General features: G+C 45.2%; 1 protein-coding gene across 4 annotated transcripts in view; it reads left to right on the forward strand.

Annotated features, from left to right (window-relative positions):
* The window catches only part of ehbp1 (EH domain binding protein 1), a 61,381-nt gene that overhangs the window by 39,026 nt on the left and 7,433 nt on the right, over positions 1 to 14,922 (forward strand). For 2 of the 4 annotated variants that reach the window (XM_088384852.1, XM_088384853.1), the window contains 6 exons: positions 332 to 482; positions 1,896 to 2,102; positions 2,963 to 3,117; positions 4,620 to 4,758; positions 4,820 to 4,920; positions 5,980 to 6,103. In XM_088384852.1, the coding sequence (XP_088240978.1) occupies positions 332 to 482; positions 1,896 to 2,102; positions 2,963 to 3,117; positions 4,620 to 4,758; positions 4,820 to 4,920; positions 5,980 to 6,103 (877 nt within the window). The remainder of the gene's footprint in view (positions 1 to 331; positions 483 to 1,895; positions 2,103 to 2,962; positions 3,118 to 4,619; positions 4,759 to 4,819; positions 4,921 to 5,979; positions 6,104 to 14,922) is intronic. The other 2 variants (XM_088384854.1, XM_088384856.1) reach the window with 1 other exon arrangement.

A 14,922-nucleotide genomic window follows, 5' to 3' on the forward strand; every position in this document is an offset into this window, starting at 1 on the left:
TATTTACCTGCCATTTAAGTGTTTGCTCTCACACTGTGTGAGTGTGTGTGTGTGTACACTTGTGTGCGCTTGTTATCAGTGAAATCAGATTGAATCGCCGCCAAAGATGGCATTTCTGACATTAGGCCGATGACGACGGCTCAATACCGCATGTGTATTTATTGTGTGTGTTTGTGTACGCTACATGTGTTCATTTTGATTAGGTCTTCCAGGAAAAGATGTTGTCCTTGTCCGTCCCATTGAGATCAATTTTGGCCCATAAAATATGGTTGATTGCCTGAGGGGGGTAATTCTGACATCATTTGATTAAAAACCTTTTTTTTTGGCGTAGGAACATGATGCCGAGCGGCGGCGGCAGCTGCGTGAACGAGCCAGGCAACTGATCGCAGAGGCTCGATCCGGAGTCAAGATGTCCGACATGAACCTGGACGTGTCGGCCGGCAGCACTTTGAAGGGCGGAAAGTTTCCCAGCCTTGCTGCAGGTTAGCACACGTATTAGCACTCTACTTGCTATGCTAACACTGTAAGCACACATCGCCATTACGCTCTCTCAAGGGGTTCCGCTAATCCTCCGAGGAAAAACAAAATGTCTGGATCACCCGGTAATTGTTAATCAACACAACACACTAAGACCCCAGTTTAGGCTCCGTATAGCCAACCCGGCTAATAGCCGACCCGTCGGGTCTGTGAAACTTTAGCGTTCACGCTCCCCGCTGCTTTCCATTTTCCTACAAATGATGGGTTATTATGAAAATTAGCGTTATCAAAGCCTTTGCCGTTCCCGTCTGACGCGTTAACGATAAGCCCTCTGTTGTTTATGCAAGATGATGGACAGATCAAGGGCAGCGTGTTCAAAAGTATTTTGACGTTTTACCTACTTTAAATCTTTTTTGTCATGTCATAAACTTGCGCCAACTTGTGTTTTGTTTCTAAAGTTTAAAATTCCCGTTTAGGGGAACAATAAGCTCCGGTTTTGTGGTTAATGTCATATATAACAAAGGCAGATTTATTATTTATTATTCTTTTCATTTACCCTACAGTGTGTATTTCTTTTAAAGGCATTTTAGTCTGGTAAAATCAAATGTTCAAAACACTTCACAAATGACTTTTTGTCTCAAAAGAAAATTGAGTCAAATGCATACGTCGCAAAAAAAGAGAAGGCTTGTGGAGTGATTGATTCGTTCGCTCCTTCAATATCTTTGAATCACACTAATTGTTGATCTCATTAAAAATGGAACCGGGGAAGAAGAAGAAGAAAACGAACGAGGACGAGACGAGGAAGAGAAGTGCTGTGGGCTGCGTTACACAAGGCCTGCCGAGCAGAACGCCTAATCCTAGCCTCTCTCGCTCTCTCTCGCTCGCTCTCTCTCTCTTTCAATGCAACTCAACCTAACACCCTCCACCCTTCGTGTTTCTGCCCGCAAAGAAACTTTCCAACTCCAGCGCCTTTAATTAAACCCCAGCCACTTGCAAGCACGCTCCAAATCGCAGAAAGCAAATTAAGAAGAGAAAAAAAACAAATGGAAAACGCTGTTATTGTTTGTCTCTTTTCATTGTCAGGAAGAGTTTCTCGTTATATGGCGAGTTATCAAACTTGGCATCCTGAGACTTTTTTTTGCAGGTCCCCTCGTGATGCATGCCCACCAAATTTCAAGTTTCTAAAAGAATGGGCTGAATTGGTTTTGGGTGCTGAGTAAGAAAAATAGGAAATTATCCTAAAATGCACTGTTAAATCAAACCAGCAGACTTTCTGGCATCTTCAATTATTTTAATTTACACACCTACCACATTTCATGTTGCTAAACTGACTTTTCTAAAACTAACAACTTTCCTTGCTGTTTAACCTTTGCCCCCCCCCCCCCCCCCTTTCACCTTGCCTTACTAATAATCCACAGATATGTTGGATGATGGAGAAGAGAGTTGCCATGGCGACGATGGCTTTGATAGTAGCAAGGGTGAGGACGTCAATGTGAAGGGTGACCCTGTTGAGAGCGCAGCTTCTTCATCTGACCTGGTCGCTAACCCATTGGAGGCACCTCCATCCAGCTGCAGCTGGAGGCCTCCGGAGCTTACTAACCCCAGCTCTGAGTTATCACCCTCGGGTAAAGTCGCTGGCTGTGGTGCTGCATGCTTGGCTGTCTGGTGCTCCTCTGTAACACACTTTTTTCTTCCCCCCCGTACTCATATATGAACTTTTCTTTCACATATTTTACTCAAGAAAAGTGCTTTTTCATGTTTTGTGTTTTGTCTTTTCCTGCTGATGTGTGACTTGGAAAAAGAACATGAAAACCAGGCAGTCTTTTCAAGTGCACTATCTTCACACCTTTGTTGTTGTGTTATGTTGCCTCCTCATTGATGTTAGACACTTTAGTCATCTTGAAAAAGCCCAAATAATTAAAAGTGGCAAGAAAGTCATGATCAGGCTGAGTGAGGAAAAAAATAACTCCGATTTCAAAGTTGCTTGCTTGCAGAAAAGATTATTATTATTTTTTTTAGTTTAGCTTAGAAAAAAAAAAATCCATCCATTTTCTGAACCGATTTTCCTCACGAGGGTTAGCACCAGTTAGCACGTCCGCCTTACTGAATATTCCAAACATATGGAAACAGTTTGGGAATGTCAATATGGTAAAATGTAGTCCGGTGTCATGCATGCATCATGTTGCGCGTGACACACGAAAAGGTCTCCCTGCTCCTCTTTCATGTGCCTCCATGCAGCGTGGCAGCCCTGCAGGGGTGCTGTGCTTGCCACTCCTTCCCTGCAAGCTGCCTCTGGAAGGTGAAAATCACATGTCCAGCAAACAATCAATAAAAATGGATATCGTGTTAGGCGAAGTGTGTAAATTTAGTCCCAGAGAAAATCAGAGGGGGCTAGCTAAGTTTATTTATTTATTTTAGATGATTGGATGAAACTTACTAACTGCTGCCTCATGTTCCTCATGTATTTTCCTTGCGTTTGTTTCAGGTGGAAACAGCAACCTGAAACTGAAGAAGCTGAGCGAGGTCCGACCCAGTTCCCTCAGCGCCGGCCCTTCATCGCCGTCCTCCTCCTCTTCTTCCTCATCCACACCCACCGCCACCTCTTCCTCCTCGCCGCTCAGCCCTGGAGACGGAGTGGAGGTATGTCCTAAACTATCATGGGACATCGGTGGTACTTTTGAACAAAATGAGCCGTAGTTGAAGACTCTATAGGCCAAAATGGGAATAGACGCTTCTTTAAAAGTCCCATTGATCAGATCCATCGACCCCCGGCTGTCACTCCGCTGCTCCGTTTGCACGCACACACACGTGCGTCCTACACGCCGACGCTCACCTGCGTAGCAATCGTCGCTATTGACTGTGACCTTCTCCGGTGTAAGCGTGTGTAGCTTCTGATGTGAATATTGAGTCGGGCGAAGTCTTAACATCACTTTAATTGATTGATGGGAATGTCAAGTGGAATAAGGTGACTGTGTGTGCGACACTTTGATCATCGATTCACATAAACAACCTCTTGTGTTCAAAGCCAAAAAGGGCTTAGCCCTTTACGGCCACTGGACTGAAACTGTGTGTGTGTGTGTGTGTCCCCACTTGAACCGTCGCAGCATCACACTTCAGATTGTGCGTGCAATGTCCGCTAAATTTTGCAGTGGTTTGAATTCAGAAACTTGTGGGCACTTGCGAATTAATTTTCTCTTTACAGTCGTGCGTTGACATTTAAGTTTGATTTACATGCGTGTGACGAATTACACGTATGATTTATGCAAGGTTTATGTCGTCCAAAATGTTAAATTGGTAAGTCTTGCTTTGTGTTTCATCACTTAAGTTTGACTGGGCGTGATGTTTTTTTAGTGGCTTAGCCAAGCAAACAGAACAAGAAGAGACTTACTTAATTGCCGCCATTGTGAGCCAACAGTCGAAAGCGACATTAACGAGTCCCGCTTGTGTGTGCGTCGTTTGACAATCTGCCGCCGTCTTAAGCAGCGGAACATGTTTGCCCCTAATTGTCGACTTTATTACACTTTTGCCCGTCCTATTAGCGTTAGCATTCAACTCTGTCGCTTGCTTTTTCCACTTGGCTTGGCTCATTTGGAAACGTGCTAATAAAGCGTTTTTTACTTAACTTTTGACTTTTTTTTTTTTCTTTTTGTTTTTTTTTGATAGCAGTAGAAGCGAGCGTGGCGCTTTTTAACATGTGTTCACTTTGAAAACAATAGCCTTTCTAGCCTTTTTGCATAATTTGAATATATTTTCTGGCTGGAGGTTTTTGTTGAAAGTCAAGTTAATTGCCTCCTTTTTTTTTCGCGTCTCCCCCGTGTGTGCCGAGAGGGTGTGCGCGCTCGCACGTGTGTTTGTCGATCCCTGTTTGTCAACGCCGACGCAAACAAACAAAGCAGCCGTGTTGCTAAGGTATCACGTTCTAGCAGACGTTGCGCGGCGCTCCCGCTGCAGGTGTGTTTGCGCACACGTGTTTACATGCACACAAATCTGCGTTTGGATGGGGTACTTTGGTTCCCAGGTGGGAGATTGAGTCCGATGAGTTGGTCGGTTACTTGCAAGGTTTGTTTCATGTTTTTTTTTTTTTTTTGTGGTTGGTTGTGATTGGTTGACATCAACACTAATAGCATTTTTGTGTCGCGCAGAATAACGCCGAGCAGTTACGGGCGGAGAGACTGCGCCGCGCCACCGAGAGGCTACGCAGCCCCGTGGTCTTCAACAAGGACTCGGCAGTCCGAAAAACGCAGCTCAAGTCCTTCAGTCAGTACGTGGACAACCGTCCAGGTACGTCCGTGCCGTCCAGTCATTAAAAGGACATTTTGATAATGTTGCCTCCTTCCCATAGAGGTAAAAAGACAAAAGTCTGCTCCGGAGGACCCAAAGAAGGTCGAAGAGGATGACTGGTTGCAGACGGAGCTCGACATCTTTCGACCGTTTGAGGAAGAGGTTTGTGTCGCTGTCAAATATTTTTCACACCAAGCCACAACATTAGGTACACTCTTATTTGAGGTCTGTTATTTTATCGGCAGCTCTTTCCCCCCCCACATCCCAAGGAGTTGACTTTGAGCGTGGACACATTACACACGCTCGCACTCCACTCGGCCCGTGTTTAAACTCGAGTGCGCGTCCATCAGAATGCTATAATTTCAATGCGCGTCTCTTTCCCGAGCAGCCCTCTCCTCTATCGGCGACCCCACATCCTTTCTCACGCACACACAGGCACACACGCACCCCGCCGCCCGGGCTCCAGGGTTAATGGGTGTTGAACCTTTCCATTATCCCGATCAGCCAAGAATTACCTGCTGAATGATGTTTGCATTAATATAATATATATGGTAATTTCCCTGCTCTTAATTACGGCCGGGCCGAGCGCGGCAAGGGGAGTGGGCTGATCATGTGTAAAATTGATTTGCCAAGGAGAAAAATATGGCGATAGAGCGAGAGGAAAGGGAGGCTCCACGAGGAGGAGGCGGAGAGCTACTGGGAATTGACACACACAGGCGCAGAGAGAAAAGTGCTTGCCTGGTTGGAACAAGATGGGGGGGGCAAACTTTCACACTAGTTCTTCTTCCCATTAAGCAGAAAAAAGAGCATCAGCAATAAAATGGAGATTTGTTACGTGAATGAACATTCTCATCAGTCTGCGGAATAGCAAGTACAAACATCTGGAAAGAAGGCCGACTTAAGGGTATCGATTATATTGCAGGAGAATTTCATACAACTATCTGATTCATAAATTGAGGTCCTCATGATCTCCAAGTTCTCGCTTTATGGAGCCCAGTTCGAGAACCGCAAGTCAGCGTGAGCAGCTGAAAGCTATCAGAGCAAGACACAAAACAAGAGGCGGCCATACTCATGTTGAAGCTTTTTCTTTCTTTCTTCCCCCAAACTTACTCCTTTTGTGTTGTTCGGCGAGGATGTCTCAATGATGAGCGACACCCTCTGTCACTCATTCTCACTGTCCCCCCCCCCTCTTCTTTCTCTCTCTCTCTTTCGGTCTCTCAGAAAGCGTTCAAAGACACCAGTCAGTATGTGGTGGGCGAGCTGTCGGCGCTAGAGAGCGAGCAGCGGCACATCGACGCCCGGGCGGCTCGCGTGGAGAAGAGGCTGCGCTATCTCATGGACACAGGTAGCCCGAGCCCAATTACGCCGGGGAAAGAAAAAAAATGTTTTGCCAAATTGAACACACACACATATATAGCGAGAGTGGGGAGTTTTCACGAGAGGGAATCTTTGAAGCCCCCCCTCCCTTCTCCCTGTGAAAGAGGGGAGTGGGGGAGACCTCTCTCTGGACTGGGGTGATAAGGGAGCCCTTCATGGGGGAAACGATAACTGGGTGTGATAGCAGCCCAAAGTCTGCGCCGCCGCCGTTTGGTTGCGTTTTGCCAGCCGGCCGGCCCCGCGCTCGCTCACTATTGAACGGTGCGCTCAACCGTGCACAAACACACACACACACACACACACGCTCCTCGCCCTGGTACATATCTGGCCTCGCTTGATATGCTGTGTAAGGGAAGACGGGGGTGAGTTAAAGGGAAGCAAGAGGGATGAGGAAGGAATGAAGGGGTGGGGGGGCGGTTCGGGCGTCGACACACTTCACAAATCTACGCGTACACAACCACGCGGACACAAATTGCGGTCCCCGCCTTTTTTCTGGGCAGGGGGCAGACACAGTTTGTAAGATCTGACCATGGGGTAAAGGTAAAAAAGGAAAAAGAAAAGAGAGCGGCCCTCCTTGCTTGTGAAATTGGGGGAAAGTGTTTGTGCCGCTAAACCATCACGCAGTTGGAAGGAATACGTGTAAAATGTTGATCTTAACAAAAAAAGTGTCACTACGGTGTTAGATTATTTGACAACGGGAAATGCAGACTAAGGCCTACAGTGACTAGTGAAAATCTGAGAGTGCCTGTCACCCCTTTTGAAAAGATTAGTAACTGTACAGGAATTACCTATAGGTGCCACAAGATGGCAGCGTGTTTGGGACTAAGCGCAAAAATAGCACTTGGTTGACTTTCATAACGGAAAATAAGTTATGGGGGTTCATATCGTTAGGAATTCATGAAGAACTCCATCTCCCAGTTCTGATATTTCTACACATTCTAACCTCTTAATCATCTCTTGCCTTTTGTGACGTCACCTGTTGCTACACTTTAGCAGCTAACTGGTATTTAAGCCATCCTGTTGCCTTGAAGGCAGGCGTCCTTAATGAGATGTCCACCCACCTCTTTAGAAAGACAATGGAGGCCATTAGTAGTGCGAGACAATACACGTGTGGCGCTAAAACACACAAATATTTCCAGCGTATGACAATAGGCCTCATCCATATTCGGCAGGTGTAGGCTTAGCGGCGTACTAATGCCGCTGCTAATGTGTGAAGGACAGCGCTCCCAGCGGTGCAAGAATAACAAGTTCATTAGTGCACAGGAGGCGCCATCACAGGAATTCAAATTCCCCCCCCCTCACCCACCTCGACCTGCCCCCGCTTACTGATTGGCCGGCGGCCGACGCTCATTAGAGCCCCGCCGTAATTAAGAGTTGTTAGAAAGTGAATTCTCCAACCGGCGATTAGGAAATTAAACTATTTACTGATTACATATTAATAGAAGACAACAATGGCGCTTGCCATAAGCTTGGAAGGCAACCAAGGAATAAATCTGTGTACTTAATTACCACAAACAATGGGCGCATGGAAATGGGAGTTTGACGCGCGCACACTCCCCCGCTGTAATGTGTGTGATATCAGAAGACACTTGACAATTCTTGTTCAATTATCTCTATTATTTAATGTGCTGTGAACTGCCGCTGAGTAAATAAATTAACCACCCCAATTACTTTGGAGGCATCTGGGGAGGACCGACGCCTAATAGAAAATGCCGCCCGACGCTGCGTTGTGCCTCAAGCGGGGGGGTAGAAGGAGGGAGGGGGGAGTTGTACGTGTGTGTAGAGGTGGCGTGGGGATGGCAGCGGTGTAACAGAATGACAAAAATCTGTATTTAGTGGTTGCTTTTAAGATATCATGGAGGATAAGGTTAAAAAAAAATACCTGCTAGAATATAAGGGACCACTGTGTAATGATAGAAAAAAATAATAATACTAAGATCACTTGAAAAGAAGATTCTTAACTAAAAAAAATCCTTATTATTCCTGATTTCCAGTCTAGTAAATTTATATCATTGGATTTTTAAACCGAAAATATTTTAGGTTGAGGACATTGTAAACTGAGTGCCTATTATAAATGCGGTTTTAGTCGCCTAGCAATTTTAGCTAGCCAAAAAAAGTGTGTATCATGGCGGAGATGTTTGCATTATTTAAAATGCGCGGGTGAAACTTAAGGCACACAAATATTGAGCAGCTTTCCCCCCCCCCCCCCCCCCCAACGATGTGTTGGGCTGCACGTGCAAAGTACGGCAAGCTCTTCTTGCCGGATCCATTTTGCCCTCGTCTCCTGGCAGACACAAAAGCAGATTAAAGAAAGGAGGGAAAAAAAAAATATGGCATCAATCTTATCAGCTGCTGAGTGCCATTTTTTAAGCATATGTTAATCTCCTCTCCTCGTCGCCGCTTGTTTATCTCTTATCAAACACGGCGCTAGGCGACGGCCAGCTTTGTGGCCGCGCTATAAGTGCTATTATTGGGATAATTGCGGCCATTGTGGCAGGTGATACCACCGTTTTCAAAACAGGACTTGTGGGTAAATAGGAGGCATCATCAAAAAGGGGATTTTGAGAGCAAAAGGCGACATGACACATTTGAATGCTTCTTCATCCTCGCAGCTTAACCTTCAGTACGCCCACAAAAGCAAGGCGGAGGAATAAGAACCAGGTCACAAGCGCACATGAATGAGTAAAACCGGCGTATTCATGTCAAGGTAAAGTTTTTACTCGCATTGTTTGCGTAGAATATAGATAGCAAAGTGCAGCAATTCATTTATTTGTGTAGCATTTATCTTAATCCCACATATGAATGACTAAACCCGAGACATTCGCAAAGACTAATGCCGAGGTATTAATATTTGTTACATATGTCGACACAGGAGTGCGCCCCAAGTTACTTGTGTAGCATTTAGCTTGATCCCATGCGTGATATATGACGTGATGTGTTACCAGAAGATTAGTAGAGATTATCCCTCGCATGGATATCGAACGACCGTGTTTATATTTCTGATGACTCAAACTTGTTCGTCGACCTAATCCGCCACCAGCGTCGAGTCACACTAAAGATTTACGCCGAGTGATGACGTGCATGTTTCCACAATTGATAAAAAAAAAAAAAAAATTAAGAAAACACCAAACAGCTGTAAGTATATTAGCGTGGCCTGCTTCTTTTCTGCTGATGAAGCTTAGCCGTAATCATTGTAACTTTGGGCAGATTACCGACGCGGCCGCCTTGTAAGCGCAGGCGGACTCGTCTTGACCTCCTCGGCGCAGGGCTTAAAGACACAAGAATGGCATTTTAGCAACTTTAATGGGATAACCGCACTAATCTTCCACCGGCCGCACGAGGAAAAGTGCGATGGCTATAATACTCTGGTCGCTTGGCACGCTGCGGGATTTGCACAACCATCGTTGTTGTGGCTTTTTAATCGAGACCGCCTCTTTTGTCACCGTTTCCTGTTTGTCTCCTCGAGGCAGTATCCTATAGCCACCTGAAATTTGGTAGACATGTCCATCATGAGTGGATCCATAAAAAAAGTCTCAAGAAAGCTATTTTAGGGCCTTTTCTGGAACATTTTGAAAAGTAAGCCACAAAAGTCAACCAGTATCTCAAAATTTGGTCGACGTGTCTATTTTGAGTAAGCCCACAAAATATTCTCAAGACGTGCTTGAAAAGAGACCATGACTGAAAAGATCTGCCCTCTTTGCTATGAAGTAGCCATTTTAGGTTAACATTAGCCATTTCCAGGATTCCTTCAAAAACAAACTAGATTCCAGTTGCTACACAATTCAAATTTTGTCTACCCGACTGTTGGGCAACGCTCCAATTGCGAATTCCATTTTTTTTGCCATGACACTTTTAATCTGGCGCACCCCCTGCAGTATGGGAATCCCTGGCATAGAGGATTGGAGAAGAAAAGACCGCTCAGGATCAGTGCCTTAAAAACCCATTGCCTTTTGCTTGCCTTTGAGGCCGCAAAACAAAGCCTTTTTTTTTTTTTTTGCTTTGTTTTGTGAGGAAAATGCGTGTGTGTGTGTGTGACTCCGAGGTTCAGCCGGGTCAGAACACAGATTAACCCCCCCGCACCCCAACACCCCCCTCCCTTTTGCCTTTACTCCCGCTCATTCCGTTAATCCCGGCGGCCATTTGAATGTTTGAGCGGCACAACAATTTAATTAAGAGTCGGCGCAGGCAAACGCAGCAGTCCACCCCAATGCAGTGACACCACCCTCCCAGATGTGCGCTACACCTGCCCTCCCCCTCAACATACCCCTACCCCCCATTCTTGTGTTCTCCAGCTCCATGTCAACCTTTCATACATTCTTTAACAGTGGGGATGAAAGGGGGATTTTTAGGAAGATTAGGGAACGGGATCCTCTAGGCATTGTCTGACAATCCTCAGATAAAACGAGCCGGGTGGACAAAGTCAACGGGGGTGAGGGGGGGTTGCGAAGAGAGGGGCGCGCGAGGAGGTCGGGTCGGGGGGCGGTTAGCGGGGCTGCGCCGAGCCACTTGCCTAGGGACGTGTAAGTTACATTTTGTTGCGCTGGCTTTGTTTTCTCGCCGCTTTCTTCAATCGCTTTCCGTTGCGCGGCCTTGGCGTGCCAGCAAAAAGGGACGATTAACATTTTCAGCGGGTGTGTGGTGGTGAGGGGGGAGGGGGTGGCTAGCCTTGGAGAGAGAATTGAGAGGTGGACAATGGCCGCTTATGATAATCTGCTCTTTATTGGAGCATCCCGCCAATGCTTTCATCAGCCGCCTGTGTGCCCCCGGACCTCTTGCAACACACGCATGCGCACAAGCGGAACATCCAAGTTCTACACTTGCCCATCTTGTTCTCAAGCTCCCACTGATACCACCTTACCTCGTAAACCACATTTATGTTAATTGCACTTTTTTTTAGCATAGTACATTTATGTAGTTTTAGAGTGTACCTGACCTATTTAAGAAAAATACCTATTTGATTAAGAATGAAACATTTTATTTTTATATTTTTTTATTACATACATACAAATAAGGTAGTTTGTTTTGTTACTTTGTTACATACTGAGATATTTTATTTTATTTGCTCCATATGTACAACCATATGAGATGCATTGTAAAAAAATAATAATTTCAAACTTATTTTATTTACATACTACAGTATATCACATACAACAAAAATATATTTTTTTCAGCCAACCAAATTGTAGACATTTTCAATGTCTTTACAAATGTATAAATTCTAATTATAAATACGCATATTCCTTTATATACAATATTTTTATTCATGTTCTGTTTTTTTTCACGTTTATTCACATTCAAACAAGTACAATCGTATTGTTTAATTTTATTTCAGTATGTTTTTCCATTTAAAGCTAAGCTATTCTGAACCACTTGTTTGCTTTAGAATGTGTTAGAAACTTTTATGGGGCCCTCTATAAAATAGTTGGGCAATTACTTTAGTCCAATGCATGACTTTAAAAATCGAGACTTTTTAAAATTTGTCAGTTAATTGTTTTTTTTTTTTTTGCATTGATTAGATGGGTTAAGGAATGCAGTCTTGCCATTGAAAGACCTGCAGACTCAATTTTGTACCAAAGCCCAAAAAATAGTGAAAAAAAATAACATCTTGGATTAGATTGAGTTGATTTAGATTTTTTTTTTTTTTCTTGCTGTATTTTTGTTTATTTCCACAGTAAACTGTGTGTGACGCTTCGCAACGTGTCCCAGAATTCGCGGGCTGCTCGCTCAATTAACGGTGTCTTTCTCATGCTAACGGTGGCGGTGACGTTGGACAATGCAGGTTAATGACGGGGGTTTGCCTCTGGTAATTACGCCATTCACTTGCTAACACAGCTGCTGGCCGGTGTCTCCCCCCCCCACACACACACACACACACACATTGCAATAGCCCCAAGACCCCCGTACACACTCCTCCCCATTTCCCCATTGTAATCAGCACTCCGGGCTACAAATACCAACAGCTGTGTTTCCCAATACATTTCCATTTAAATATCTATTTCAACGTGCGTGTGCTTGTGTGCGTGTGTGCGTTGAGCCCCATGCGGTGAAACTAGCATTATTAACCCACTGAAACGCTAAAACCTTAAAGTTGATTATTTCATTTAAAGTAAAGAATTGACAAGTTTAATGATGGGCGGATTGTCAACGTCTCCGCCCTAGTGAAGTTTCATTTCCATTAACGCAACTAAAATGATTTAATTGACATTAATTAAAAATAAACAAAAATTAAGCGACGTGAAAACAAATGGGCGACGTTAAGCAATTTTTTTAGGCGGTGACTTTTTACTTTTACTCCTGACATTCGAAAACAGATTCATGTACTCGGGATGGGCGAGTACCAAAACCAGGTCCCGCTAAGTAGACTGTAAAGTACTTTTGCCTTTGCTTATTCACCAACACAGGAAGTCAAAGGAGGATGACTAATGTTGTTAGCCCAGCGTTGCAGATTAATTCATTAAGCATTTCGTCATCGTTCCTCCTCTTGCCCCCCCCTCCCATGTCACCAGGCGTGTAATATGACACCCTTCAAATTTGTCCTAACATCTACCCCAGGGGGGGGTCAAGCTTGCACCACACACACTCGCATGGTGGCTAATGGAGCAGGCGGAGCTACTTATGCTAAAAAGATTGTAGCTGTCCGTCAGCAAGCGGGCGTCCTGCTCAGGGTGTTATCACCACGACATACTCCCTCATTCACAAAATCAGTTTGACACCTTTTTAAGGGTCCTGTTATTTATTGACATCGAATTTCGTGTTAATTGGTGAAATCGGTGTTAATAGCTTTTTTTTTTCCCTAGCTTTCCAGGGGGCACTTCCACACAGAAGGTTGCCCCGCCTCTTGTGGCTCTGATACCACCTCCAAAGATTGACTCAGTCCCCCCTCATGTCAACACAAACAAAAAAAAAAAGACCTACAGTGTGTGGTGAAAGAGGCTTAATAAAATCCACACGTGCTGTCCCTGTCCGAAACACGACACTCCGGACCCGACACGTTTAACCCGCCGCTAAAACGTTTGCGCTAAGCCTCTGCCAATTAACGCCGCAGCCCGGCCAGCTAAAGTTGACAGTAGCGTAAGTCAACTCTCCGTCAACCTAAACACCCCCCCCCCTGTCTAAGCTCCCCCCGGCGAGCTTCACACCTCACCGTGTGTGTGTAAATACACACACTCAGGGGAGCTAAAGTACCTGGCTTAGCTTTGCTTAGCAGCCGAGTTGCCGCTTATCAACAGGCGTCCCGTAACACCAGCATTAAGCCGGGTTGCGGGCAGGGATGTTTGAAACGTGTTTTTAGGGCTAAACCACATCTGATACTTTGTGTGGGGGGAAAACTGACGGAGATTTGCAAAGAATAAGGAGTTATCGTATCTCCTGAAATCTGTTCATGCTAACACCATTGGAGGGCTAATAGAAATTAGCTTAGATGTTATGATCATGATTATGTGGTACTGCAACTTTTCTACTTGAAAATATAAAAATTGGCAATATAGCGGAGTCTCGCCGTACACCAAGTAAATCCCACGGTTAATGGCTGACCGTGTGAGAGGGATGGTGTTGGGTGAGGGGGGGATTACTGCACTGTTTTGCATCAGTTGCCTTCTGCTGGGTGGCCCCCTGCTTGACAAAAAAAGAGGGGAAAAGCATTTAAAGCTGCACATTGAGGAGGACAGGAGGGCTCTTAATGCCTTCAAAGCTCAGGAGAGGAGAGATCTGCCATTCAGCAATTCAGCTGTTGATGTTTTCTGGTCCGCAACAATCGAGGAGGCTCCGCCGAATGACGCCATTGCTCTCCCTCCCCTTCTTGATTTTTTTTTTTTTTCTTCTTGTGTGTGTGTGTCTTTGTGCTTTAAAATGATGTGTGTGTGTGTTTTATATTATGGGCCTGAAAAAGAAAAAGCGTTGACGATCGGCCTGGGAAAAAAAAAAAAAAAAAAAAGCGTTGACGTTAGGAGAGAGGCTGAGGATGAGGAGGGCCAGATGACGGAGCTATTCATTGGCTGATAAGAGCTGATGGAGGGGTTAATAAGCTACACCGCCAGGTCATCGCCGCCTTTTTTGACGCGCTAGAGGAGCAGAATGGAGGACGGCTGAGATGTGTGTGCGTGAGTGTGCGCGTCTGTGTGTCTGTCAAGTATCCCCCGTGTTTGAAAGAGTGTTAGTGTCCCTCAAAGTTGTCTTTCCGACCTCACTTATGTTGTGGAGGCCGGTTGGAACAGTAAGCTATAAGTGGCATTTTAAACGGCCTTGAATTTTTTCTCTGATCAATTCATATAACAAATATTTGCATTATTTACTTAGATATGTTTTTAGATATTTTTTTTTGAAGCACTTGAAGCAAATTGTCGGGATTTTGCTGACAATGTGATTTCCAAAAAGCACTAATCATCTTCTAATACTCCGGGGTCATATCGAAAGGCCTTTGGGGGGTCGGCCTCATCTCGACATGCTCCCTCTCAGGTGGATGTTATTCCCGGCGAGCTTTCCCGCTGTCGTCTCGTGTTTGTTTGAGGAATCTCTCTTGTCGTGTCATTGAATCCAAATAGAAAGCATCCCCCAAAGGGCCGAGCGAGCTGATGAATGGCGAGGGCTGGCGTGTGGAGGGGGCTCCCCTAGCGTGGGGTCTCTTCTTCTCCTCCTCCTCCATACCTGCCCTTGTCCCGAAGCTAATAACCCGGGCTTCCTATATCAGCCACTCACCTTCATAATAAAAGCTCGCCCCCCCATGTAGCGGCAGATCACGTCGTTAATAGGATGATACCTTTTGTGTTGAGATTATGAGCGAGGATAGCC

This window comes from Syngnathus floridae, chromosome 9 (genome assembly GCF_059516105.1).
Source record: "Syngnathus floridae isolate MCC-2025c chromosome 9, RoL_Sflo_1.0, whole genome shotgun sequence".
NCBI classification, from domain to species: Eukaryota; Metazoa; Chordata; class Actinopteri; order Syngnathiformes; family Syngnathidae; genus Syngnathus; species Syngnathus floridae.